This window comes from Chiloscyllium plagiosum, chromosome 1 (genome assembly GCF_004010195.1).
Source record: "Chiloscyllium plagiosum isolate BGI_BamShark_2017 chromosome 1, ASM401019v2, whole genome shotgun sequence".
NCBI classification, from domain to species: Eukaryota; Metazoa; Chordata; class Chondrichthyes; order Orectolobiformes; family Hemiscylliidae; genus Chiloscyllium; species Chiloscyllium plagiosum.
Genome location: NC_057710.1, coordinates 98,634,961 through 98,659,146, shown reverse-complemented (window position 1 = coordinate 98,659,146; position 24,186 = coordinate 98,634,961). Strand labels below are relative to the sequence as shown.

The window sequence follows — 24,186 nt, the reverse complement described above, 5'->3', positions numbered from 1 at the left end:
GAAGAAAATGAACTGAGAAATTATTAACTTTGAATGTTACAGAGTGGTTTAATGGATCATGGTTGCCTTTCTGGGTGTTTACTTCCTACAGTGACTATGAATCCAGTCCGAGCCCATGCAGAGGGAGTAATGGTCATGGGAATCTGATGCGCAGCCGTCGGCAATCCTGGCGACAGCAGATTTTCCTTCGTGTAGCTTCACCACAGAAAGGATGTGAATCCCCATGCCGACATGAAGGTAAGACAGGAGGTCAATACTTTAACAGTACAGCAAACCATTTTGGAATTTAAAGTTAGTTTACAGGTGTCTGTTGCATTTTTACAGGATGAAATATTTTAAATGTATTGTCAACTAGGCAATGGAGCAAAAATAAAAATGGCTATACATGCAATTGAAAAATTTTGAAAACTTAATTAGTATTTCTGATTGAATTGTGCCTTTGTCCAGTCTAAAGTGACTTCCTTTTTTTTTCTTGAGGGTTACTTTTATGTTTTTGGGGATCCTTTTTTCATTCTTATAAATTCCTTTGTTAGGTCTGTATGTTTTCTGCATTTAATATTTTTAAGAATTCCTTCTTTGGATGGATTAACTAATACAAAGACTATGTAATTAAATCTGTTTAACTTTGGAATATGCTGAAACACTCTTTCATGCCTTCAGTACCCCTACACTTGTCAAATTTCTGGCTACTCTCTCATATTGGATCCTCCTTAATCTTGAGATTATTCACCACCCTATAACTTGTAGCAAGAGCCATTCCCCTATGATTCCTCTCCTCACTGCTCCATGTTAATTCCCAATTGATCAACATTTTGATTTATAAAATTCTCACCCACGTTTCCAAATCCCTCCATGGCGTCTTTCCTCCCTATCACCACAATCTCCTTTGCCTCTACAACAATGCAAGATATGTAATTCCTGTGGGCCACCAATGTAATCATATTATGAAGATGTGTAATCTGAAATATTAACTTATAATATTGGCTGGACATATATTTATAGATATTTCTTGAGTTTTTTTTGGAAAGAAAGGACACTAGTTACAACAGCACTGCATTAACGTATTGCATTAACACAGAATATAAGCTGCTTGATGCGAGTCACTGAGTCTATGATCCTTTCAGAGACAGGTCTCCTACTTAGTTTGTGTGTGTAAAATACATAAGTTTCAGCCATAGACATAAGAGACAATCCACTGCAAAAACAATGGTTTTTTGCCCTATCTCTTTCTCTAAAACCCCTTTTATCAAAGGGTGTTGAAAAACTATTAGAAACCCTCATCATCAAAATTGAGGGGTTCCTAAAAGTGAAAACCAAATCTACACCACTATGTCCAGAAAGAGAAAATTCAACTAGCCATAACAGATCCAGGAATAAACTCCAGTGTCAATAGTTTGTGTTGAAAATAATTGTGGCTGCAGACTAGCATTTGGACAATCTGCTTTGGACTGTTACTTTCTCTTAATAAACTTTGTAACCTTAATTATTTACTTTTGGTAACAATCACTTGTTTCTTTATTCACCTATGCTGAGACTGTTCTAATACTTAGTATTAGAATGCATGTTTATTTTTATTTGATATATGCTTAATAGAAGGCTCATTGGTGACTGTGCCTTTTAATTATCTAAGCTCCAAGGTATTCCCTCGCTGCATCTTTGCACCTCTCTGCTTCTATTTTCTCCTTTAAGAAACTGATTAAAATCTATCAATTTGAATAAGCTGTGGTCATTTGAACTACTATCTGCTTAAATCTGGTGATGGCCTCTGTTTTATTACGCTGTTGTGAATAGTGAGGTAGCCCTTGCCTTCTGCTACTTACCTTTTAGCTATGTTAAGAAGATCTACAAGTCCAACCTTTAAGTTATCAAGAGAACAGCAGCCTGTGATGTAATTTGAATTTAATAAATAAGAAAATAATCACCCCCTCCCCGTGTGGTGTAATGTTTTGTCCTTGGTATTTTTTTTCTCTTTAGATATGCTCCATTAAAATTTGGGGATTTATTTTAAAAGTGGGTCACTTTGATTCAGTGATTACTAGACTGATGCTAGCCACATTGAGCATGATGAACCTGTGGAATTCACTACCACAGAGGGCTGTCAAGGTTGGTCATTAAGTATATTCAGAGCTGAGATAGACTTTTAATTGGTCAGGGAATAGAGTGTTATGGGGAAAATGGAGGAAAGTGGAGTTGAGGGCCATCAGATTAACCATGATCTAATTGAATGGAGGAGCAGACTCCTTCCAGTCCAATATCTTATGGTCATAGGAGTGAGCACTTCAGGCTCTTCACCTTTCCCACTGTTTTCTATGTTTCCCTGTTTCCCATCCCCAACGATTTTCACTTTTTAAAAAAAAAGTCCAAAAGAACTGTGGGTGCTGTAAATCAGAAGCAAAAACAAAAATTGATGGAGAAGCTCAGCAGATCTGGCAGCATCTGTGGGGAGAAATCCGAGTTAACATTTCAGGTTGAGTGACCCTTCCTCAGAGCCTGTTCCAGTCCTAATGCAGCATTAACACCTCAGAAAATAAAATGTCTATTTGCCTTTGAAATGCTGAAACTGAAACCTGAACTTCCGTAGCACCTTGTAGTACAGTAACATATTTCAAGAGACTTCACATGACCTTGATCAAACAATATTTAACACTGAGTCACATGGGATTTGTGGCCAATCACCAAACATTTGATCAAAAGGCATGTTTTCTACAATACCTTAAATCTTAGAGCCTCAGCAACTGAAGACCCCAAGATGAAGCCATTAAAATGGTAAGTGGAGGAGAGGCCACACTTTAAGTGCAGGTACAACAGAAGGTTGGTGAGGCTGGAAGAGATTAAAGACATAGAGAGGGATGACACCATAGAGATAATTGAAAACAAGGGTGAGAATTTAAAAATCTCTGACCTAGGGTGTACAGAGGATGAAAGTTTGATGGACTTTATTTTTTCAGCATTTTCTCCTTATTTCTATTTTGACAATTTTGAATAAATATTCTAGGGAAGGAGCAGGTGCTAATTAATGTCGGATGGGTATGAGTTAAAGCCAGGTGTTTAAATGACTACACAATAATGGGATAAAGGAATGGCAATAAATTCAGCCTCATCCCTGTAAGTGAGCCAGTTGTTCCACATGTTATTTCCCTAGTAACCACTTGGTGGCAGTAGTGTTTTCCCTATTGGTTCAAGTCAGTACACCTGCTTCATTTTCACCTCCTGAGAGGTGAATTATTGAATGAAAGACCTTGTCGCTGGGACATTTATTTTCTGTGCTGTGTATTTGTCTGATTTTCTTGTTAAACCAAACCTTCAGTTGTAACTGTCAGATACCCCAGCAGATGGAAACCTTCAGTTGTAACTGTCAGATACCCCAGCAGATGGGCGGCATGGTGGCACAGTGATTAGCACTGCTGCCTCACAGCGCCGGAGACCCGGGTTCAATTCCCGCCTCAAGCGACTGACTGTGTGGAGTTTGCACGTTCTCCCCGTGTCTGCGTGGGTTTGCTCCGGTTTCCTCCCACAGTCTAAAGATGTGCAGGTCAGGTGAATTGGCCTTGCTAAATTGCCCGTAGTGTTAAGTAAGGGGTAAATGTAGGGGTATGGGTGGGTTGCGCTTCGGCGGGTCGGTGTGGACTTGTTGGGCCAAAGGGCCTGTTTCCACACTGTAATGTAATCTAAAAAAAAATCTAATCAAATGTAGTTTTCAGAACTTGCGTTTCCACTGTTGGGGTGTGGGGGGGGTGTGGTGTGGTTGGAGGGCGCGGTGCATATTTGGGAAATTTACAACTGAACTTCACCCCTTTAGGCAACTGTTTTGACTTGAACTACTTACTTGACGATCTTCATCTCTTACTTGGTTAATCACTGCTTTTAGTTTGGGCAAATCAAATGGAAGGATGAATTGGAGCAGTGTTTTTCTTCACACGTTGATTCTGTTCCCCTCCTATAATCTTTTTTTCTAAAATGTATAGTGTGCGAATGGCTGCAAAGGTTACAGCTTTAACGTGTTAGTGTTGTTCACACTGCAGGCAGTAAGCAAACCAGCATGTGTGAGAATCACCCATCTCATTTCAAAAGGTAAGTTTCCTGCTCAGTCACAAGGGTTAGCAAAAGTGTGAACTAGGATGTAGCAATGTGGGACTAGAAATGTTATTTTTAGAGAGAGAATGTGAATGACCCTATTAGCGTTGAAATCAGGAGCTGGGCCTTAATGTTTTTCCTTCCTTCGCCTCCACCTCCTTTCAGCTCCTAGACATTTATTCAGAGTTGGCGAAAGTGGGTACTGCAGATGCTGGAGATCAGAGTCAAGATTAGAGCAGTGCTGGAAATGCACAACAGGTCAGGCAGCATCCGAGGAGCAGGAAAAATCGACGTTTCGGGCAAAAGCCCTTCATCAGGAAACCTGGATTCCCGATGAAGGGCCTTTGCCCGAAAAGTCAATTTTCCTGCTCCTCCGACGCTGCCTGACCTGCTGTGCATTTCCAGCACTGCTCTAATCTTTATTTATTCAGAGTTGTCCTTTTGTCTTAGACAAGCCAAAGAGCCTCAGTCTGCCCCTCTCCGATCTGCCTGCTCACTGTTACTGGCTGCTGAGCAGTCAACCTTTAGTCAGCAGGAGTGCTCTTGTTTCAGAGTCAGACCCTTCTAGGATCAAACTCCACTCCCGAGATTGCAGCGTGGGAACTGTCGAGGTGCTGTCTTTTGATGAGATGGGAAGTTAAGGACCCTCCTTCCTTCGAGGTTGGATAAAAACCATAAAAACAGGAGAGTTCTCTCAAGGTCTAGGCCCATATTAATTGCTCAACCATGACCATGTTTATGTAGAATCTGAAATAGAAATGGGTTATTTGGCCTGACTGGCTGGTGTTGGTGTTTGCCCTCCATTCATCCACTTCAATGAGCTCTTCCTTTTCTGCTTTCTTTCCCTCCTACGCAAGTCTCCCCTCAAGTGTATCAACACTTCCATTCCATGTGGCAAACTCCCCCATTCTCACTACTGTTTATGAAGGCATTCCCTTAAAATCCTTTTGTTTGAAGGGTTACTGTTGAATGCCAACCCAAAGTTTCAAATTCTCACCCCTTTTGATGACTACCCTGCCCTATCTCAGCTACACACTTACTGGTCAGCTACCGTCCAGGCACTTCATCCCCGCTTCTGCCCAATTGTGTTTGCTCCCCTCCCTTTGATTATCTAATTGGCTGAGAGATTTTGGTGTTTGGCCTTGACAGAGCTGACATAAATTGCATTTTTCCAGGAGTCTAGTTGTATTGATAAGCGATGACATGTTAATGGTAAATAATGTGGTTTTAAAATACTTGCTATTGTGCAGGCGCAAAGACAAACCAAACTGAAACAAAAATATTTTGAAAGATTAAAGTATAATGATTCTCAGTAATGTCAAAGCCTGGTCATGTGAGGATTTGTGGGAAACTAAAACTTCCAAATGTTAAAAATGTTATTCGAGAAGAGCATAGTGGAACATTATGACTCATGGAAGTAGCATTATCTAGCTGCATTAGGAGCCAACAGTTCCTAAAAATGGCATTGAGCTACTGAAACATTCTCCAGGACAGATTTAAAGGGGCTTTGAGGCAATGATAGAGATACAAGTATGTTGTACAAGATGCTCCATCTTGTAGATAAATGCTCAACTGCAGAATTCTGTTTGCTGGTTAATGGGCAAATTATTAATAAGATGGATCAGGCTGCATCATCCTTGTCAGAATAAGGAACCCTTAATAGATTAGACTGACACACAATGGGTGATCCTTTTCAAGGGCTCATTAAGAAATGTGACATGTATGGATATCGGGACGTTGATAGGTTGTTTCTCGTTGTGGGACAGTCGAGGTCCAGAGGCATAAACTCGGAATCACCCATTGAAACAGATGTGGAAGATTTTTTTTTCTCCGAGGGTGTGGAATTTTTCTTTACTGCAGAGCGCCATGGAGGTTGGATGCTTAAGTGTGTTCAAGGTTAAGGTGGACAGATCCCCAATCATTCAGGCAATAGAGGATTATGGGTAATAAAGCAGGAAAGTGGAATTAAGGATTATGCAACCATGTGACCATCGTGGACGTTTGTGGGTGACACATGAAAGGAAAGCTGTGTGTGCATTGAAAAGGGTGCAGAGGGATTTACAAAATAGAATACCAGGAATGAGGATAGATTGAAGAAGTTGGAATCATACTCCTTGGTGACCCGAAGGCTGAGAAGATTTTCAAAGTCACATGTAGGGCTGGATAGAGAAGATAGGGAGAAGCTGTTCCTGCACGTAAAAGGAGAAAAGAACGAGAGGACTTGGATGATGTACAACTGAAGCAAAGGTGATTTGAGAAAAGACTGTTCTTCCCACATGAATTGTTAGGATACGGAATGCACAACCTAGGAAATGTTGTAGAGGGTACTGGATGATTATATGGATGGAAATAGGGTGCAGGGAAATGAGAAAAGGTCAGGAGATGGCATTGGGTAATGGAACTGGTGCAGGTACAATGGGTTGAATGGCCTTCTGCTGCTGTAATATTTCTGTGATTTTCATTCAATGACAGATTGGAATCGATGGGCTGAATGGCCCACTTCTTCTCCTGGGTCTTATGTGCTAAGTGAGCACTTTGCTTAAATCTTGAATAACTTGGCATGAGCCAGTGGCCTCAAAACTCAGCTGTATTACATCGCTGTTGTTGGCACTACAAATGCCTGATGGTCACGTTAGTGGGAACACTTTGGTGCAGTATGCCCTGACTGTAAAGAGACTTCGAGGGATTTAAGAGGACATTGTTACTATTTAAATGTTCTGGCTTATGGGGGAAAAGACAGGTATTTGGCACTAGATTTAAAATGTTTGCTGGTACATAAATGATGAGTCAAATGGTCTCTTGCACTGCAACAGTGTACTGTGTTTGTAACTATTTTTACCACTTATCCAAAATGTACAGCATGCACAGATCATGAGGTTACTGGTTTGGCACATCAACTCCTTTTAAAACACCATTGTATAAGCTCATCCCACCTACATCCCTCCCCCCCCGCCCACCCCCGAGACACTGGCTGGTTCAACATGCCTTCAGTGTTATGCAACCCCCACCCCCATTCACCATATGTTCCCTCCGTTGCCTCCAGCAACCCCGGATTAGAGTTCAATCCTGGCAAATGTGAGGTGATGCATTTTGGGAAGTCTAGTTCAAGAGCAAACTATACAGTAAACGGAAGAAACTTGGGAAAAGTTGATGAGCAGAGAGATCTGGGAGTTTAGGTCCATTGTACCCTGAAAGTGGCTGCACAGGTGGGTAGAGTGGTCAAAAAAGCATATGGTATGCTTGCCTTCATCGGGCGGGGTATTGAATATAAGAGCTGGCCGGTCATGTTAAAAGTGTACAAGACTTTGGTTCGGCCACATTTAGAATACTGTGTACAGTTCTGGTCACCACATTACCAAAAGGATGTTGATGCTTTGGAGAGGGTGCAGAGAAGGTTTATGAGGATGTTGCCTGGTATGGAAGGTGCTAGCTATGACGAGAGGTTGAGGAGGTTAGGATTGTTTCCTTTAGAAAAAAGGCGATTGAGGTGAGGCCTGATTGAGGTCTACAAAATCATGACGACAGGGTGAATACAGATAAGCTTTTTACCAGGGTGAGGGATTCAATAACGAGAGGTCACGCGTTCATGGTGAGAGGAGAAAAGTTGAAGGGGGATACACGTGGAAAATGCTTTACACTGAGAGTGGAAGGTGCCTGGAATGCATTGCCAGCAGAAGTGGTAGAGACAGGCACGGTAGATTCATTTAAGGTGCGTCTGGACAGATGCATGATTAGGTGGGGAGCAGAGGGATACAGATCCTTAGGAATTGGGCAATAGGTTTAGACAGTGGATTTGGATCAGCACAGGCTTGGAGGGCCGAAGGGCCTGTTCCTGGGCTGTAAATTTTCTTTGTTTTTCTTTGTTCTTTAGCACCTGGTCCTTGAAATATATACGTGGTCCTCACTGGTGCTAAGCTGTAAGCGAGGTGCTTTTGACATGTTCTTGTGATTGCAGAGTTAGTCAGTGCATAATATTGTGTTGGTTGGAGGAATTTTGCAAACCATTCAGGGTCACCAGCAAATGGTGGTCTATTTGTGATGAGGATGTCCGAGGAACCGACAGGGCATGTCAGAGGGCAGTCTACTTCAGCAATGTCCCTCCCAGGCTGACAGCAAGATACCCTGGGCAGCAGGGAGAGAGGAGAAGCAGAACACAGAGGGAAAAGTAGGAAAACGCTCAATTAAAAGGACAACCCTCCCCTCCGCCACCACCACCACCCAAGGGCCTTCAGAAAGCACTTCTTCTGTCTCAGCCTGAGCCAGTGGAATTCTGAGGTGACTGCACTACACCGCGCTTGTGATACTGGACCTTTACCATCCTGTACCACCCAGCTGACAGCCATGTAACACGGTGTGGGCACCCTGCAAGATCACTGTGGCAGTGTATTTCTAAATCAGTAATGCTTTAAATCACTAGCAATGTCAGAGTCACAATCGTTGTTTTATCCCGAAGGTTACAGAGCTCCCATATGGAATGGGAGGGAACTTCTCCAACCATTCAGGGAGAACAAAACATCGTTTTTTTCCAGATTGGCAGGATTCACAGTGTGCAAACTGGTGCCCGCCCATGCCTGTGACCCACACATTGACAGAGGGATGTGGAATTCAATACCGTAGGAAGTAGGTTAGGCCAAAACAATGTTTTCAAGGAGGAGGTGGGTATAGCTTTTTGTAAGGGGAGGGCCGGATTAGGGTATTGATTAAATAATCAGCCACAATCATATTGAATGGTGAACCAGGCTCGAGGGGCTGAATGGCCTACTCCTGCTCCTATCTTCTGTGTCAACAGCAAGGGCTTCTATTGATCTGCAACTGGTGTGAGTTCATGCTTAAATGATTCTCTTGGTGAATGCCCACGTTCCTGGCAGCAAACAAGCTGCACTCATTCTCCATCAGGCCGATGTACCTGCCATCTTTGACTCTCCATGGAGAACTCATGGCCTATAGTGAGATGACAAGGGCTGACCATTCTGTGCCTAACCAATCACATCCCAGCACCACTGCGCAATGTATAGCCAATGCACCTACAGTGAGAGCCTTACAACCACCAAGAGTATATTGGAGCAAACTATCCATGACTCCTTTGCTCAGGAATGACTGTCTCATCCGACTTGGTTTCTACTGAATCTTATCCCAGCATGTCGTATAAATTCCAATTGGTTTAATCCATTTATTATGCCCTAGTTGCAAAAAAAATCCAAAATAAAAGCTACTAATAAAACGTAACCTTTCCATAACATTAGCCAACGATGCTTACAAACTGAATCGTTTACCCTCCTGTACTGCATGTGGTGCCTTGACCTGTCCCAATGCTGTACACAGCGCTACCCCAGTGGCTGAAGCAGAGCTGATGGAATGCCCTTGATTTTTAGTGAGGATGGGGGGTGTGGTTGAGGAAGATTGCAAATGTCCTCTCCATTGGTCTGGCTGCAGACTTGTTAGCCATCAAGTTTCAATCTTAACGTTGTAACATATTTAACAACAACAACAACAATCAAGACTGCATCTAACTTGAAACTTCTCATGGATGCAAGGTTTCACCCCAAACAATAAGCATTTTGGCAAAGAAGCATCAGCTTCTGAAGGAAGGAACCAATTCACCAAAGAGGTTTGTGCTTCACTGGAACTTGGAGGGGGGTGCCTACCCTGCCAGGTACACATCTCTTTTCAGTAGTAGCTGAGTTTTTGGCCAACCCAGCACTAAGTGGAGCACTGCATCTGACTTGTGCACATTCAAAATAAGAGTGTTCTGAACTCTATTCTTGCAGAGGATCACAGATTTACTACTGAGTGAGAGGTCTGTAATATCAGCACATAATCATAAATTAAGTTTGGGGAACTGACAAATTTGAACATTTGACACAAGAAGCATTCAGCATTGCAGGTTATGGGCAACACAGTCTAAACTTTATTATTTAACTTTTTTTGCTAGATAGGCAGCATTTTTCTTAGTTTAAACTCCCTCTCTTTTGCTAACCAGTGTGAGAACCATGTTGAATGTATATCAAGGGCTGTGTTTGGCATGATGGCCAAATGGGTGCCACAGAGCATGTGCAGATGAGCATCGCAGCCATTTTGAATGGCTCCCTATCTCTGGGATTGGGAACAAACAAACACTGAGACTGACATATTGTCAAGTTTGTGAACATACGTGCTTCTAGTTTTGAGCTATCAAGGTTACATAATGATCATTGTCCAGCAGGCCGGGATGTTAAAAAGTATTCATGGTATATTAAGGAGTAGAAAATAGGTGTGCCAGAGTCCTGAAAGGTTCTGAAAATTTAATAGTGAAGCTTTAACCCTACGTCAGGAAATGGAGTTTTTATCCCCTAACCCAGTTAGGTTTCCCAGCCTGCTCTTCCTAAAAGCTTTGGGTAAGTCAGGAACAATCCACCTACTGTGACCAGTTTTGGGACTGTCATAGCAGGAGATACTGAGGATTTGGAAAAGGAACAGATGCTGGCTACAAAATTGATTTTGTTCAAACACATCAGTAAGAAGCTAGGATGTGGGTGTATGTACTTTTGTGAAAACCATACATCCAGAGGCAATTGAGAAATATTGAAAAATCTAAGTCTGTTCAAAGGGATTTTTTTTTAAAAGATGGATGTATAGTTTAGAGAGCTCCATGGAATACAAGCACCAATTTTGCAAGGGCATAACTGAATTGAGCACCCCAGTCATTTTTACCCAGAAAACAGGTGTATTAAAACCTTGTCCTTTCTGTAGTGAATCCCAATTCACAATATTCCTTTGTGAGAGAGGTTTAGTTTATACCATTTGCAGAAGAGGTCATCTTGTACATGGAGTACCGTACTGCCTAATGAAAAGCAGAGTCAAGTTGATCTTCTGAGCTAGTTTTGGTTGCCTAAAGGACTTGAAGGAAAAAAATTCCATAGTTTCTTTTTCCTTTTATAGTCTTTATTTTTAATGCGATTATTTGCCTTTACCAGGAGTTTACATAGCTTCAGGTGGTTAGGGAATGCTTCTACTGTAGGGCACATGGAGCAGTTAGTCTTTTCTTGTCTCAACCCTTTTTGTCTATTAAGGTAGAGGAGGATTGGTAGTTAGAGAGTTAACAAAGCTGGCACGCCGTATGTATTCAAAGTCGTGAGATATATTGAGTGAAGACTTGGCATGTATTAGACAGCTTTCCTGGAACTTGGATTTGGCTGTCTTTCTGTTTGTAGTAAAACAATGTCACTACAGTGTTGGCAGGAATTTACAATTCAAGTTTCAAAAGAAAGTCCAGCCATGAATGAATCTGCAGAGATCTCGTTTTACAGGTTATAACCAAAGTGGACCTGGGAGGATGTTTTTCCTGTTGTTTTTGTTGTTGTTCTGAGGAAGGATTAGTGCAAATTTGAGCTGGGTGAAAGATTAAAAATTCCACGTGCTCGTGCCCATTCTAATCTCTCCACTATCAAGGCTTTGTCATGCTACTCAGAATCTCTGCTTGTTTTGACATACATTTTGTGCATGTTACAATGATTTTAATCTTGCGATTCAGATATACAAGAGAATGTTTTCTTTTTAACCATATTATGTTGACTACTTTGAAAATCATACAGCTGCATATGAAAATCACCTGTAAGTGCAGCATTCAGTGTCACCTAAACCTATGCAAGATGTGTCTGATTCTATTCCAGTCTATGCTGAATTATTTCCTAGCCCAAATACAGCTCTTTAGTTGGTCCCAGCACTCCTGGTTTAGATAGAGAAAAAGGTTGTTAGAGTTGATTTTGTGTTGCTAATGAGTATTTTTTCTGATCTTGCTTAAACGTGCGCTTGTGTGGATGAGAGTTCCGGACTGATTTGGTGCAGCTATGATGCCCCCAAAGTTAAATAGCGATCAACCATTTTTAATGTAAACTCTTAAAACTTAGTGGAGGAAAGGGGAAATAAATTGGATAACCGATAGTTTCTCCAGATTTTATAACAGTAAAACACATGGCTTGCAGGAAAGGAATAAGGGTTCCTGAAGAAGGGTTATGCCTGAAATGTTGACTTCTCCATCTCCTGATGCTGCCTGGCTTGCTGTGTTCTTCTAGCCTCCTGCCTGTCTGTGAAGGAAAGGAAAAGCATTACAGCTACAAAACTAGCTCTCTGCCTGTTTAACTTACTCCAGCATCTCCTCCATAGAAAGGCCAGTCTTGTGCACTCTGTAATCATATCACATAATAAAATTTATCAAATTGCTTTATTTCTAAGAAAACTGACACGCATGTTTACTTTTTTTTAAACTTCATGAATAGGAATTAGGAAGTGCTAGTTTAATGGAGTCTCTTCCCACTGGAATATCTGGTGAATAAGTGAGAGTTCAGTATTTGTTTTTTTTCACAACTGCTGCCTGCGCCAACAAAGGGTACTACTTGTCTTGCTGGGATGACTTCAATTATTAATATAGCGATCATTGGGATCATTTTCACACCTCACTCAAAAATTGCAATTAGTGTTCTTGTATAATTTGTTATCCTTTACTTAAATTTTGAGTATTTAGTGCAAGGGGTTTATGAATAAATTGATAATTGTGATCGAAAACAAAAAAAAACAGAAATTGCTGGAAAAGTTCAGCAGATCTAACAGCACCTGTGGATAGAAATCAGTTAACATTTCAAAGTGTTAACTCTGCTTTCTGTCTGCAGATGCTGCCAGACCTGAGTTTTTCAAGCAATTTCTGTTTTTCTTTATTTCCAGCATTGGCAGTTCTTTGGTTGTTTGAAAATTGTGATAATATATTTCACACCTAGATATTTGTCTATCTTCAGTTGTGTTTTGAGTCTCCTGGCAGTCCACAAAATACATGAGAGAATATTCTTGCGTCAGTCAGTTTCCCATTAGTTTCAACATTTCTTTTACTAGCTTGCTTGAAAATGATGCATGTTGAAATAAAAATTGATCATTGACAAAAGGCCATAAGAAAACTAATTCTCGCATTTAAGCGACAAATGCTTTGCAAAGAAAAATATATCAAAAGATAATTTTGTAGTTTTCCAAATTTTGGTTCGTTATAGTTGCTGTGCTCTGCACTGTATGATCTTTGTTACAGATTTTGTTTGTTTTCATGTTAAATGCCGAACATGAAAGCATCACTTCGGGATCATTGTTTGAAGAGGAGACTGTAGTCTAAAGGGCAGGCTGTGGAATGTGGAGGTGAAAAGGCCTAGATTAAACAATTCAAAACGTGTTCCTTGAACTAGCTATTTCTATCCTGTTTACTTACATTCAGCTCAGTTTGTTCTGTGGTTTGTAGTGTGCACTCCACCCTCATGAATTGTGACTAAATAAATAGGTTGGATATAAGTTGAGAAAAGGCTTGCCTACATTACCAGTTACTCTGTTTGCACTTTTCCTCCTCTTAGACATCTACTTACTTAACCTTGCTATCAGAAATTATCTGTTGCTCAGTCAGATGACTGATTTAATGCCTGCACTGTAGGCAGAATCTAATGAATCTGTGTGCCAGCAAATCTGCATGTGTATGTTTTTTTGTCTTATGAAGGAAGTGCTTTTAAAGTTTGTTTCTCTGACCTGTTGATGCAGCTAGCTTATTCTGATGATCTTGAATGTAAGTTGAACTTGCTATTATCAATGAAACCATATTATCTTTGACTAAGTGTCAAAGACATTTATGGATCCACAGATTGTCATGCAAAAAACAGACTTCCTTCATATTGCAATATTAGAACTGTTCGCAATTTTGAACACGTCAATAAGGTCATCTCTCTTAATTTGATCGCTCCAAGGCAATAAGCTAAATTTTTCTAGTCTTTCCTAGCATCTAAAATACCTCGTTCTTGCTATCATTATGGTAAATCTTCTTTGAACTCTGTCCAGGCTTTACCATTTTTCCTGGAATAAGGTGCCCATGATTGAACTGAAATATGGTCTGACCAATGGTTTGTAAAGGTGCATAATCACTCCCTTGCTTTTATGTCCTATGCATCTATTTATAAATCCAGGGGTTCTATAATCCTTCTTAACAAATATTTCAACTTGCCTGGTCACATTCAAGACTTGTGTATGTGAACCCTGAGGTCCCTCTGTTCCAGTATTCCCCCTCAAAGCTACACCATTGATCCTGTATCGTCTGTTGCCAAAATGCATGGCCTCTCATTTTTCTGCATTGAGTTTCACTTGCCAGATGTCTGCCATTTGGCCAATTTGTCAATGTCCCTCTTAAGTCACTTAGTATCATCTTCACAACTCACTATTCTCCCTAGCTTAGTATCAGTTGCAAATTTAGAGACTTTTTCCATCAACACCCATCTCCAAATTGTTCACATAGAACAAAAAAAGCAAGGGTCCCAACACCGATCCTTGGGGAACACCACTTCTAACTTGTTTCCAGTTTGAGAATTGCCCATCAATATGTAGCCTTTGTTTCCTGTCTTTTCGTTAACATCTAATCCATGCTGCCAAGGTCCCATCAAACACAAACATTTCTAATTTGCTAACCAACATGCCATGTGACATCGTATCAATGCTTTCTGGAAGTCCAAATATACAACATCCACAGCGCCACCTCATCTCCTGTCCTTGTCACTTTGCCAAAGAACTCAATTAAATTTACTAACATGACCTGCCCTGGACAAAGCCATGTTGACTATCTAGTATTAACTTCCCAAAGTATACATTTATCTTTTCCCTTATTATGGCCTCCGTCAGTTTTCCCCACTGTTGATATCAAACTGATAGGTCTGTAGTTTCCTGGGTTATCCTTTGTCCCGTTTCTTAAATGACAATGTCAAATTTACATTCCTCCCATACCCAGGACAAGTGTAGTCACTTATAATTGGTGTAAGCAATCAGTCCCCACATAAAATGGTATACAATTATTGCAAGTGGATACAAACAGTAGAGAAAGGGTCATTTAGTGCAATGGAAATGGAATATCAAGTAGTCATGTATTGTTTCTGTTACATGGGGCTTGGTGCTCGTGAAGTACTTTGGAAGCATTGGTCTCCTTTTTAAAGAAACGATGGTTTGAAAGCAGAAGAAATCTTACTCGATTGTGGTAAGGGTTTGTTTTATGAGGTAAAGTTGGACAGGCTGGGCGTTGGGAGTTGAAGAATGAGATGATCCTTTTGAAACACGCCAAATCCTAAGGAGACTTGAAAGTGTAAATGCTGAAAGGATATTTTGCCTAGTAAGAGAAACTAAAATGAAGGGACACAATTTAGAAATGAGGAGTGTTCCATTTTAATCGAAGATGGGGATGCATTTCTCCAGAGGTTTGTGACACTTTGGAATCAGAACAGTGGAGTCAAAGTTCTTGAACATTTTTTTAGGCAGAGATAGATTCTTGACTGACAAGGGAGTCAGAGTATCAGGAAGAAGGCAGGATTGTAAGGTTGAGGCAAAAATTAGATCAGCCATAATCTTTATTGAATCTTATAGCAAGCATGAGGAGCCAAGTGGTCTTCTGTGTGTAACTTGTGTCACCTTAAGCAAATAGCTGAATTGTCCAAAATATGAAGATCAGGAAAAGCTCTATTTCAATTCACCAGTGTTAAGATAATTGATGAAATTATCTTACAGCAACCTTGATACTTATGCTGTAAGATTTTATAGACTTAATACTGTTTATAACTTGTATATTTCCCCATCCTCCCTCACCAATGCTCCTATTGTTGCTTCAATGCCCTGATTGTTCCCTCTCCTTGTGACATTCTCCAGACCCTGCAACCCATGAGCTCTTCCACGTGAAAGGTGGATCTCCAATCCTGCCTTGAGCATGCTCCCCATCATTTTACCACCATCATTAGAGCTTGTCAATCAGCAAGCTGCTCTTTAGCCACTCAGCTCTCAAACCATTCCCTGTGCCCCTTCACTCTGCTCCCACCTTTTTCCACTCCTTCAAACCCAGCCTTTTAACCAAGCTTTGGGCTGACTTTCCAAGCAACATATTCTTTGGCGTAATGTCTATCGTTTCATTATTTGAAGGACTGAGGGATGATTTTCAAGTTAAAAGTGCGAAATAAATTCAAGTTGTTAATCTCATGAATGTGGTTACTATTCTACAATCAGATTGTGACAGTCACTGGCTTGTCTAATACACGTAAGACAGCTAAAATAAATTCAATAATTTGACTGTAGTCAACCTAGGAATTGGTAAATAAGGCTTCAGTAATGATTTCTGCCTGGGTCCTTCGACACTTGTAGTTTAAAAAGCTTTGGATCATTGCAAGTTCCATCAGTCTCTCGATAGGCCTTATTGTACAACACACAGCTTGCATTTTGGGATCCTTCTGTATTCTCCCAAGTTCTGTCAGAAAACTGCTAAATTAACGACCGGCACAGTGGCTCAGTGGTTAGTACTGCTGCCTCACAGTGCCAGGGACCCAGGTTTGATTCCAGCCTCGGGTGACTCTCTGTGTGGAGTTTGCACATTCTCCCCGTGTCTGCGTGGGTTTCCTCCGGGTGCTCTGGTTTCCTCCCACAGTCCAAAGATGTGCAGGTTAGGTGAATTGGCCATGGGAAATTGTTCATCGTGTTAGGTGCAATTAGTCAGAAGGAGGGTCGGTGTGGACTTGTTGAGCTGAAGGGCCTGTTTCCACACTCTTCGCTGATTCAGATGGCTAATTGTATCTTGTATCAAAGGCAGCACACAATGGAAAAGCAACTGCTGCATATCATTTCATAGAAATTATCATTTAACAACTGGGAAAAGATAGTTAAAGTAACATGTTAATTCAGAATAAAAATAAAGCTTTTGTGCAAGTTTATTTTTGTATAAAATGTTATTTTTCTCTCCTACCCCACCCACTGAAACATGAAGGAAGCCAAGACCATACCCTTATCATTCACCACAATGGTTCAGTGGTTTAATAATATAACACATGAAATGGGTTGCATGTAACTAAATTAGATAAAATTTTGTTAATTTCTTTTGTTTATTCATTTGTGTTATTGCCTCCTGCCAGCCATATTAACTATTTCAGAACAGAGACAAGTTAGTAGAATTTGGATTTTTCTGATTGGTCGACAGTTAATTATTCAGATATGCACCACTGCCAGATATGCACCACTGTCTGAATGGGTTTATCTGAATGGTCAGTGAAGAAACTCTGGTAGTTTGTTTCCCTAAAACTTTTATGCAACAATATTTAGAAATTTTCTCCCCTTGCCATTGTTTTAAAATTGAAATATTTCTTGAGGTATAAACCAAATGCTGCATTAGGTTGTGGTTCAAGGGCGTGCAAGGCAGCAGAGAGGGCTGTGTTTTCTGTGGGTGTTAACCCTTTCATTTGCTAGTTGCAATTTCACAGAACCTCCCAATATAATGTGAAGTTCTTTTGTTTTTAGCTATTGGTGTCTTTGCATATTGTTAAAATTACCATTTGCATTATTGTTTTCCTTCGCATTTCATTTAGGCCATTTTAAGCAGGTGTGAAACTTTACAAATTAAACAGTGTTACACGGGAAATGTTTAAATAGGCCTGTTATCTTGACCTATCTTTTGAAAACATTTTAGAATGTGCAATTATAAATCAGTTTTAACTAGCCTTTTGGTTAAATGCGACACATACTGCACCCCATCAATTTTGCCAGCTTGCAAGTATGCCCATCATTATGTTTGGCAATTCGAATAATATAATTGCCTGTGCTGTGACTTGCCATTTTCTCAAATGGAAAGTCATTTTGCAGCACACCTTATTAATGTTTACAATGTATGGAATAAAATTGATTTGTGCTTCCAATTAAACCAGTTGGACTATAACCTGGTGTTGTGATTTTTAACTTGGAACAAAATTGTATGAGTACATACTTTCTCTTTCTCTTACAAAATAAGAGTATTGCCTTCACACTTGTGGTTTTGGCTAAGAATCCTTTAAAAATCATTCTAAATAATTTATGCAACTCAAAAGGAAGAGCGGTCCTAATACTAAACCCTGGGGAACATTAGTACTTCACTCAAACCTGAAGAATAAGGGTTCATCACTACTTTCTGCTTTCTGTACACTGGCCAACATGGTTAGCCACGTTGTCACTTTCGATTTAATCTCCTGAGCTTCAATTTTAATGACTACTCCATCAGACAGTATTTTGTCAAAACTCTTTTCAAAATATGTGAACTGGGGAAGTTTTACCTGTAGACAAATTGACTCAAACCAGTCTTTGTTCAAGATTGTACTTCTTGCTATTTCTTGATTCTTGGTCAACTCAAGTACAATTAATAAGTCATGCACCTTTTAATGTAGTCATTTGAGTGAGCCTGTTTGAGATGCTTTTTATGATTTCAATAATCGAAAAACAGTTAAATGAGAATGCGTTGCCAAAAATTGTCTCCTGAGAATTTTTAAAATTTTTGGGATCTGCATTAAAGCTCAACCACAATCTAGTTCATAGGACACCACCAATGTATTACATTTTAAGTATAATATATTGCCAAACATTATCAGTGTTACTAATATTGGGAGAATTCTGAGCCACGAGGTCCAGAATATAATCAGTTGTAAATAAGCTTGCCACATAATGAGATATTGTTGGGTTTGGATTTTGCCTGTCCTGTCTCCTACAGATGGCACTATTGTCAACTGTGTAGAAGCAAGTCTGGCATTCTTCCTGTAAGCGTCTGTGATTCTGTGATATGAAAAATTGCTAGTGTATTTTTCTGTGCATCTGACCTACAAATTAATGTTCAGCATTGAATCAGCAAAAATGAGCAGACAGGTTGTATGATGCATCTGAATGTGGAAAATGAGGTAGTGTGACTAGTCTGACAATAGTTTCATAGTATCTCAAAATACCCTGACTGGATCATGTTACAGGCTAACCACTCACAAAGGGGTGACTGTTTTACAGTGAGGTAATACTGTTCATATTGTTTCTTTTAAATTCCTTCCTTGATACCTTCAGTATAATATAACTTTATTCTTCGCATTGGACTTTGTACATTGATGCGTCATTTCAAAGACGATAAAACAATGTAGGTGATTATTACTGTGAGGGAGTGACTTGATGGATTGTGAGCAACTCCTGCAGTTTCACCTGATAATGTGGAAAGCAGTGATTTATAGCTGCGTGAACTATCATTCTTTGACAATGTGTCGGGTGAAGCGTACACTGTGGCGTCCTTTGTTTAAAATTGAAAATGAAATCTTTTGATTTTTTTAACCATCAAATCATTCACATGCAAACTATAATATGCAAAATAGCTTACCTAAATTTATAGAACTGTTCCAGTATAGCCCATTGTGCGTCCATCAGTCCTGATACCTAATACCAATTTCCTGCATTTTCCCCATATATACTACTTTTACCCAAATCATCATCCGATCCCTCAATCCTGATTCCTGGGAACTCCACAACAAACCTTCCTCCAACCTGAAACTTATGCATTGACTATGACAGTTTCCTCTCACTCAGCCAGTTTTATATCCATGTTCTTACCGACTCTATTCTTGCCATGAGCTATAACTTTCTTCACAAGTCTGTTGTGAGGCAATGTCTTCAAGTCCACGTACGCCACATTAACAGCATAACCCTCATGTAGCCGTGTTGTTACCTCTTCAAAAACCTCCAGCCAGTTGCTGAAATGTGATTTCTCCTTTAGAACTCTCCCTCATTCTGAATTCACCTATTGACTCTATGCTACTACCATGTGATTATTAATAATATAATTGAAATAAATGTTGTAATTGACTTCAGCATTTTGCTCAGAAATAAATATTGTGATAAATACATGTGCCATTTAAATATGAGGCAGAGATTTAAGATAATTGGCTAAAGGATGGGGTAAGTGGGGTGCCAGAGAGACCATACCTGGAGTAGTGTAGACAGTTTTAGTCTCCTTACTGGCACTGGAGGGATGCAGAGGAATTCACTTTGTTAATTCCAGAGTTGAGAGGATTAGTTTATGAGGAGGAGTTGAGTAGACTGTGACAATACTCATTACAGCATATAAAATTATGAAGCGAATAGGTAAGATAGAAGCAGGGAGATTGTTTCCTCTGGCAGGTGTAACTAGAACGAGGGAGCATAGCCTTTAAAATAAGGGGGAGCAGATTTAGGACTGAGTTGAGGAAGAACTTCTTCACCCAAGAGGTTGTAAATCTGTGGAATTCCCTGCCCAGTGAAGCAGTTGAGGCTACCTTGTTGAATGTTTTTAACACACAGATTTTCAAAGAATAAAGAAATTATGATGGGCGGATTTGTAAGTGAAGCTGAGTCCATGAAAAGATCAGCCATGATCTTAACGAATGGCAGAATAGGCTTGAGGCCAGGTGTCCTACTCCTATTTCTTACGTTCTTCTGTTCCAAAAGGTAATTCAGTCGTCACTTTCACAAGAGAATTTGACGTATTCCTTGAACAGGAAGACCTTGCAGTATCCTGTGGAAAGAGCAGGGAAGTTGCTAATTGATTAGCTTTCAAAGAACTGGCACAATAATCGGCCGAATGGGCTCTTACTCTGCTAACCAAATTACTCTCTGAATGGGCTCCCATTTTCTCTTTCCCCTGAAGTTGCCGAATATTTCTTGGGTTTATTCCCGTGATACTGACTGCCCTCAGCAGCCCTGTTGTTAGCCAATGCCTGACAAATCAACTTGAATTTTTTGAGGGGGTAAGAACCAATTCAGACAAAGGCAAGTCAGTGGATGGGATCTATTTGGGTTTCCAAAAGGCCTTTGACAAGGTGCTGCCACAGAAGGCTGCAAAATAAGAGCCCACGTATTAGGGACAATGTACTGGCATGGATAGAAGATTGGCTGACTGGTAGAGAGCAGAGGTAATAAGGTCTTTTTCAGAATGGCAGCTGGTGGCTAGTGGAATTTGGCAGGGCTCAGTGTTGTGAACACAACTATTCATGTTATATGTTAACAATCTGGACAAAGGCACTGAGGGCATTGTAGCAAATGTGGCAGATGACACAAAGGTAAGTGGAGGGATGGGTAGAATGGAGGATGTGGGGAGGCTGCAGAAGGACATGGACAGGCTAGAATAGTGGGCAAAGAAATGGCAGATGAAATACAATATAGGAAAGAATGAAATTATGCACTATTTTCTAAAAGGAGAATGGCTTTGAAAGCCTAAAGTACAAAGGGACTTAGGAGTCTGGAGTTCAGGATTCTCTTAAGGTTAATGGTTTAGTTACTGGTTAGGAAGACAAATGCAATGTTAGCATTATGAGGATGTAAAAAGCTCTGGTCAGACCGCTTTTGGAATATTGTGAGCAGTTTTGGATCCTGTACCTAAGGAAAGATGTGCAAGTGTTGGACGGGCTCTAGAGGAAGTTTACAAGAATGATCCCAGGGATGAAGGGCTTGTCATATGAGGAGCGGTTGAAGACTCTAAGTCTGTACTCGATGGAGTTTAGAAGGATGATGAAATATCCGATTGAAACTTACAGAACACAGAAGCCTGGATGGAGTGGACTTGGAGAAGGAGTTTCCATGAGTAGAAGAAACTAGGACCCAAGTGCAGAGCCTCAGAGTGAAGGGACAACCCTGTAGAACTGCGATGAGGATTTATTTCAGCCAGAGAGTGGTGAATCTGTGGAACTCTGCTGCAGAAAGCTGCGGAGTCCAAGCCATTGAGTGTACTGAAGACAGAGATAGGTTCCTGATTAGTAAGGGACTCAAGGATTCTGGGGAAAAGGCAGGAGAATGGGGTTGAGAAACATATCAGCCATGATCGAATGGCACAACGGAATCGTTAGACTGCATGGCGTAAGTCTGCTCCAATGTCTGATGATGTTTAATATGTGATCACAGTTATTTGATGCTAAAGGTTACCACTGTAGGGAGTCACCTCATGGTCACTTAACAGCATTTAGAGGATGGCAAGTTTTTCCTCTGGGGATATTGAAGCTAATTGAATTGCCACCTACTGTTTGAGCTGAGACCTGCCAATTAAGAGATTGGTTGATCAACTGAGTGGAAATTAAATCTAGTTTTGTTCATGTTTTCGTCGAGTAGAGCAACAACAAATGATATGGGATCAATCGTCCCTGGAAAGGCATTTTGTCCAGATCAATTACCAGTGACAATTTGCATGTGTATCATTTAAGAGTCCGGCAGATATAAAGGCTATGTGTACAGTGTATGTGCAGACACGATGAGAATAAGAAAATGTTAATATTGAGAACATTTGTGTGCATGTTTGTATTGACTCAATGTATTTACTTTTTTGGAAGATTGTATACTCCTTACACTTGTCTTTCATTGTATTTAAAGATCGAAGTACAGTGCAGGAATAGGCCTTTTGGCTCACCAAGGCGGTTCTGACAGACAATGCCTTTCTAAACTTAAAAACTTTTTACCTTTGCGCTGTCTGTATCCCTCTATTCCCTGCCTATTCATATATCTGTTAAGATGCTATTAAATGTTGCTATAGTATTGCCTACACCACCACTTCAGGCGTTTACTCGACTGTCTGTGTGATAGAGGGGAGTAGGGAGAAACATTTGCCTCTTAAGTGTCCTTTAAACTTACTCCTATGTCCATTACTATTCTATCCGTGCCTGTCATAATTTTGTAATTATGACCAGATTTTGTAATTAAACTTTGCCCCTCACCCTTCAACACTCAAGAGAAACTAAGTTTGTCCAATGTCTCCTCAAAGCTAGCATCCTCCAAACCAAGCAACACCCTGGTAAATCATTCGTGTAACCTTTCCAAAGCCTCTACATCCTTCTGGTAGTGTGATAATCAGAACTGAATACAATATTCCAAATGTGGCCTAGCTAAAGTTCTGTACAGCTGATTTCTATATTTTAACTTTGAATTATTGATATATTTTTTAAAAATCACGAGCTGATTTCACAGTTGTTATAAATGCCATAAAATTTGGTTCAGGTCTCTGCACTATCCAATAATTAGATTCACACAAGGTACTGGTTCTTATCTGGACTTAAAAGAAGTTATTTTTGTTTTGGGAATGTTTTGCTCCATGTGCAGTCCCATCAGAACTGAAGATGAGTTGTTGCAACCTCATTGGGGTCAGTTAACACAAGATGAACTGAGAATCAAACCTGAAACCTTGCTGGTCTGAGTTTGCTAATTGAACCATTGGGAACATAAACGGAAGTTGCTGGAAAAACTCAGCAGGTCTGGCAGCACTGTGCAGAGAAAGCAGAGTTAATGTTTCTGAAGAAGGGTTATGGGACCTGAAACCTGCTGTCTCTCCATAGAAGCTGCCAGATCTGCTGAGTTTCTCCAGCAATTTCTGTTTTGTGTTTCTGGTTCTAGCATCTGCAGTTCTTTGGTTTTCTTTTGAACCATTGGGAAGGTGGGTTAAATTTTCCTGGCAATGTATATGGTTTTCAGAAGATGGTACTGTGATCCTAATGAGTGTGTGTCTCCATAGACCATTCAGATGCTGGAGAGGCTACCGCAAGGACATCTTTGGCAGCAACTTGTAATGATAGTTACCTAGGGGCGGTTGCAGAGGAAAGGAAACGCACGTCAAGGGAACTGCGAGATTTATGGAGAAAGGCCATTCTTCAACAGATACTGCTTCTGAGAATGGAAAAAGAAAACCAGAAACTACAAGGTTGGTGGGACTTTGATTATACTCCCTGTTGTCTTAGATCCATAGCCATACATAATTTCTATATGTGAAACCAAGAAAGCTCATCACAGGTTAAGATGAAATGGGAAGTTCAGTATACTGTTTTATTGGTGGGCTGAAATAGTTTCAATAATTCTCAAGAAGGCAGGGCAGGTGACTGAGCTGTCAGTGGGGGTGCACTTTGGGGCCTGCGACCATAATTCTATTCGTTTTAAAATAGTGATGGAAAAGGATAGGCCAGATCTCAAAGTTGAAGTTCTAAATTGGAGAAAGGCCATATTTGATGGTATTAGGCAAGAACTTTCGAATGCTGATTGGAGGCAGATGTTCATAGATAAAGGGACGGCTGCAAAATGGGAAGCCTTCAGAAATGAGATAACAAGAATCCAGAAAAAGTATATTCCTGTCAGGGTGAAAGGGAAGGCTGGATGACTAAAGAAATTGAGGTAAAAGCAATGACTGCAGATGCTGGAAACCAGATTCTGGATCAGTGGTGCTGGAAGAGCGCAGCAATTCAGGCAGCATCCGAGGAGCAGTAAAATCGACGTTTCTGGCAAAAGCCCTTCATCAGGAATAAAGGCAGAGAGCCTGAAGCG

General features: G+C 40.4%; 1 protein-coding gene across 5 annotated transcripts in view; it reads left to right on the top strand.

The window, feature by feature from the left end:
• tbc1d1 (TBC1 (tre-2/USP6, BUB2, cdc16) domain family, member 1) overlaps positions 1-24,186 on the top strand; it is a 296,242-nt gene that overhangs the window by 197,623 nt on the left and 74,433 nt on the right. For all 5 annotated transcript variants that reach the window (XM_043693132.1, XM_043693142.1, XM_043693152.1 and 2 more), the window contains 2 exons: positions 92-237; positions 23,387-23,572. In XM_043693132.1, coding sequence (XP_043549067.1) covers positions 92-237; positions 23,387-23,572 — 332 coding nt within the window. The remainder of the gene's footprint in view (positions 1-91; positions 238-23,386; positions 23,573-24,186) is intronic.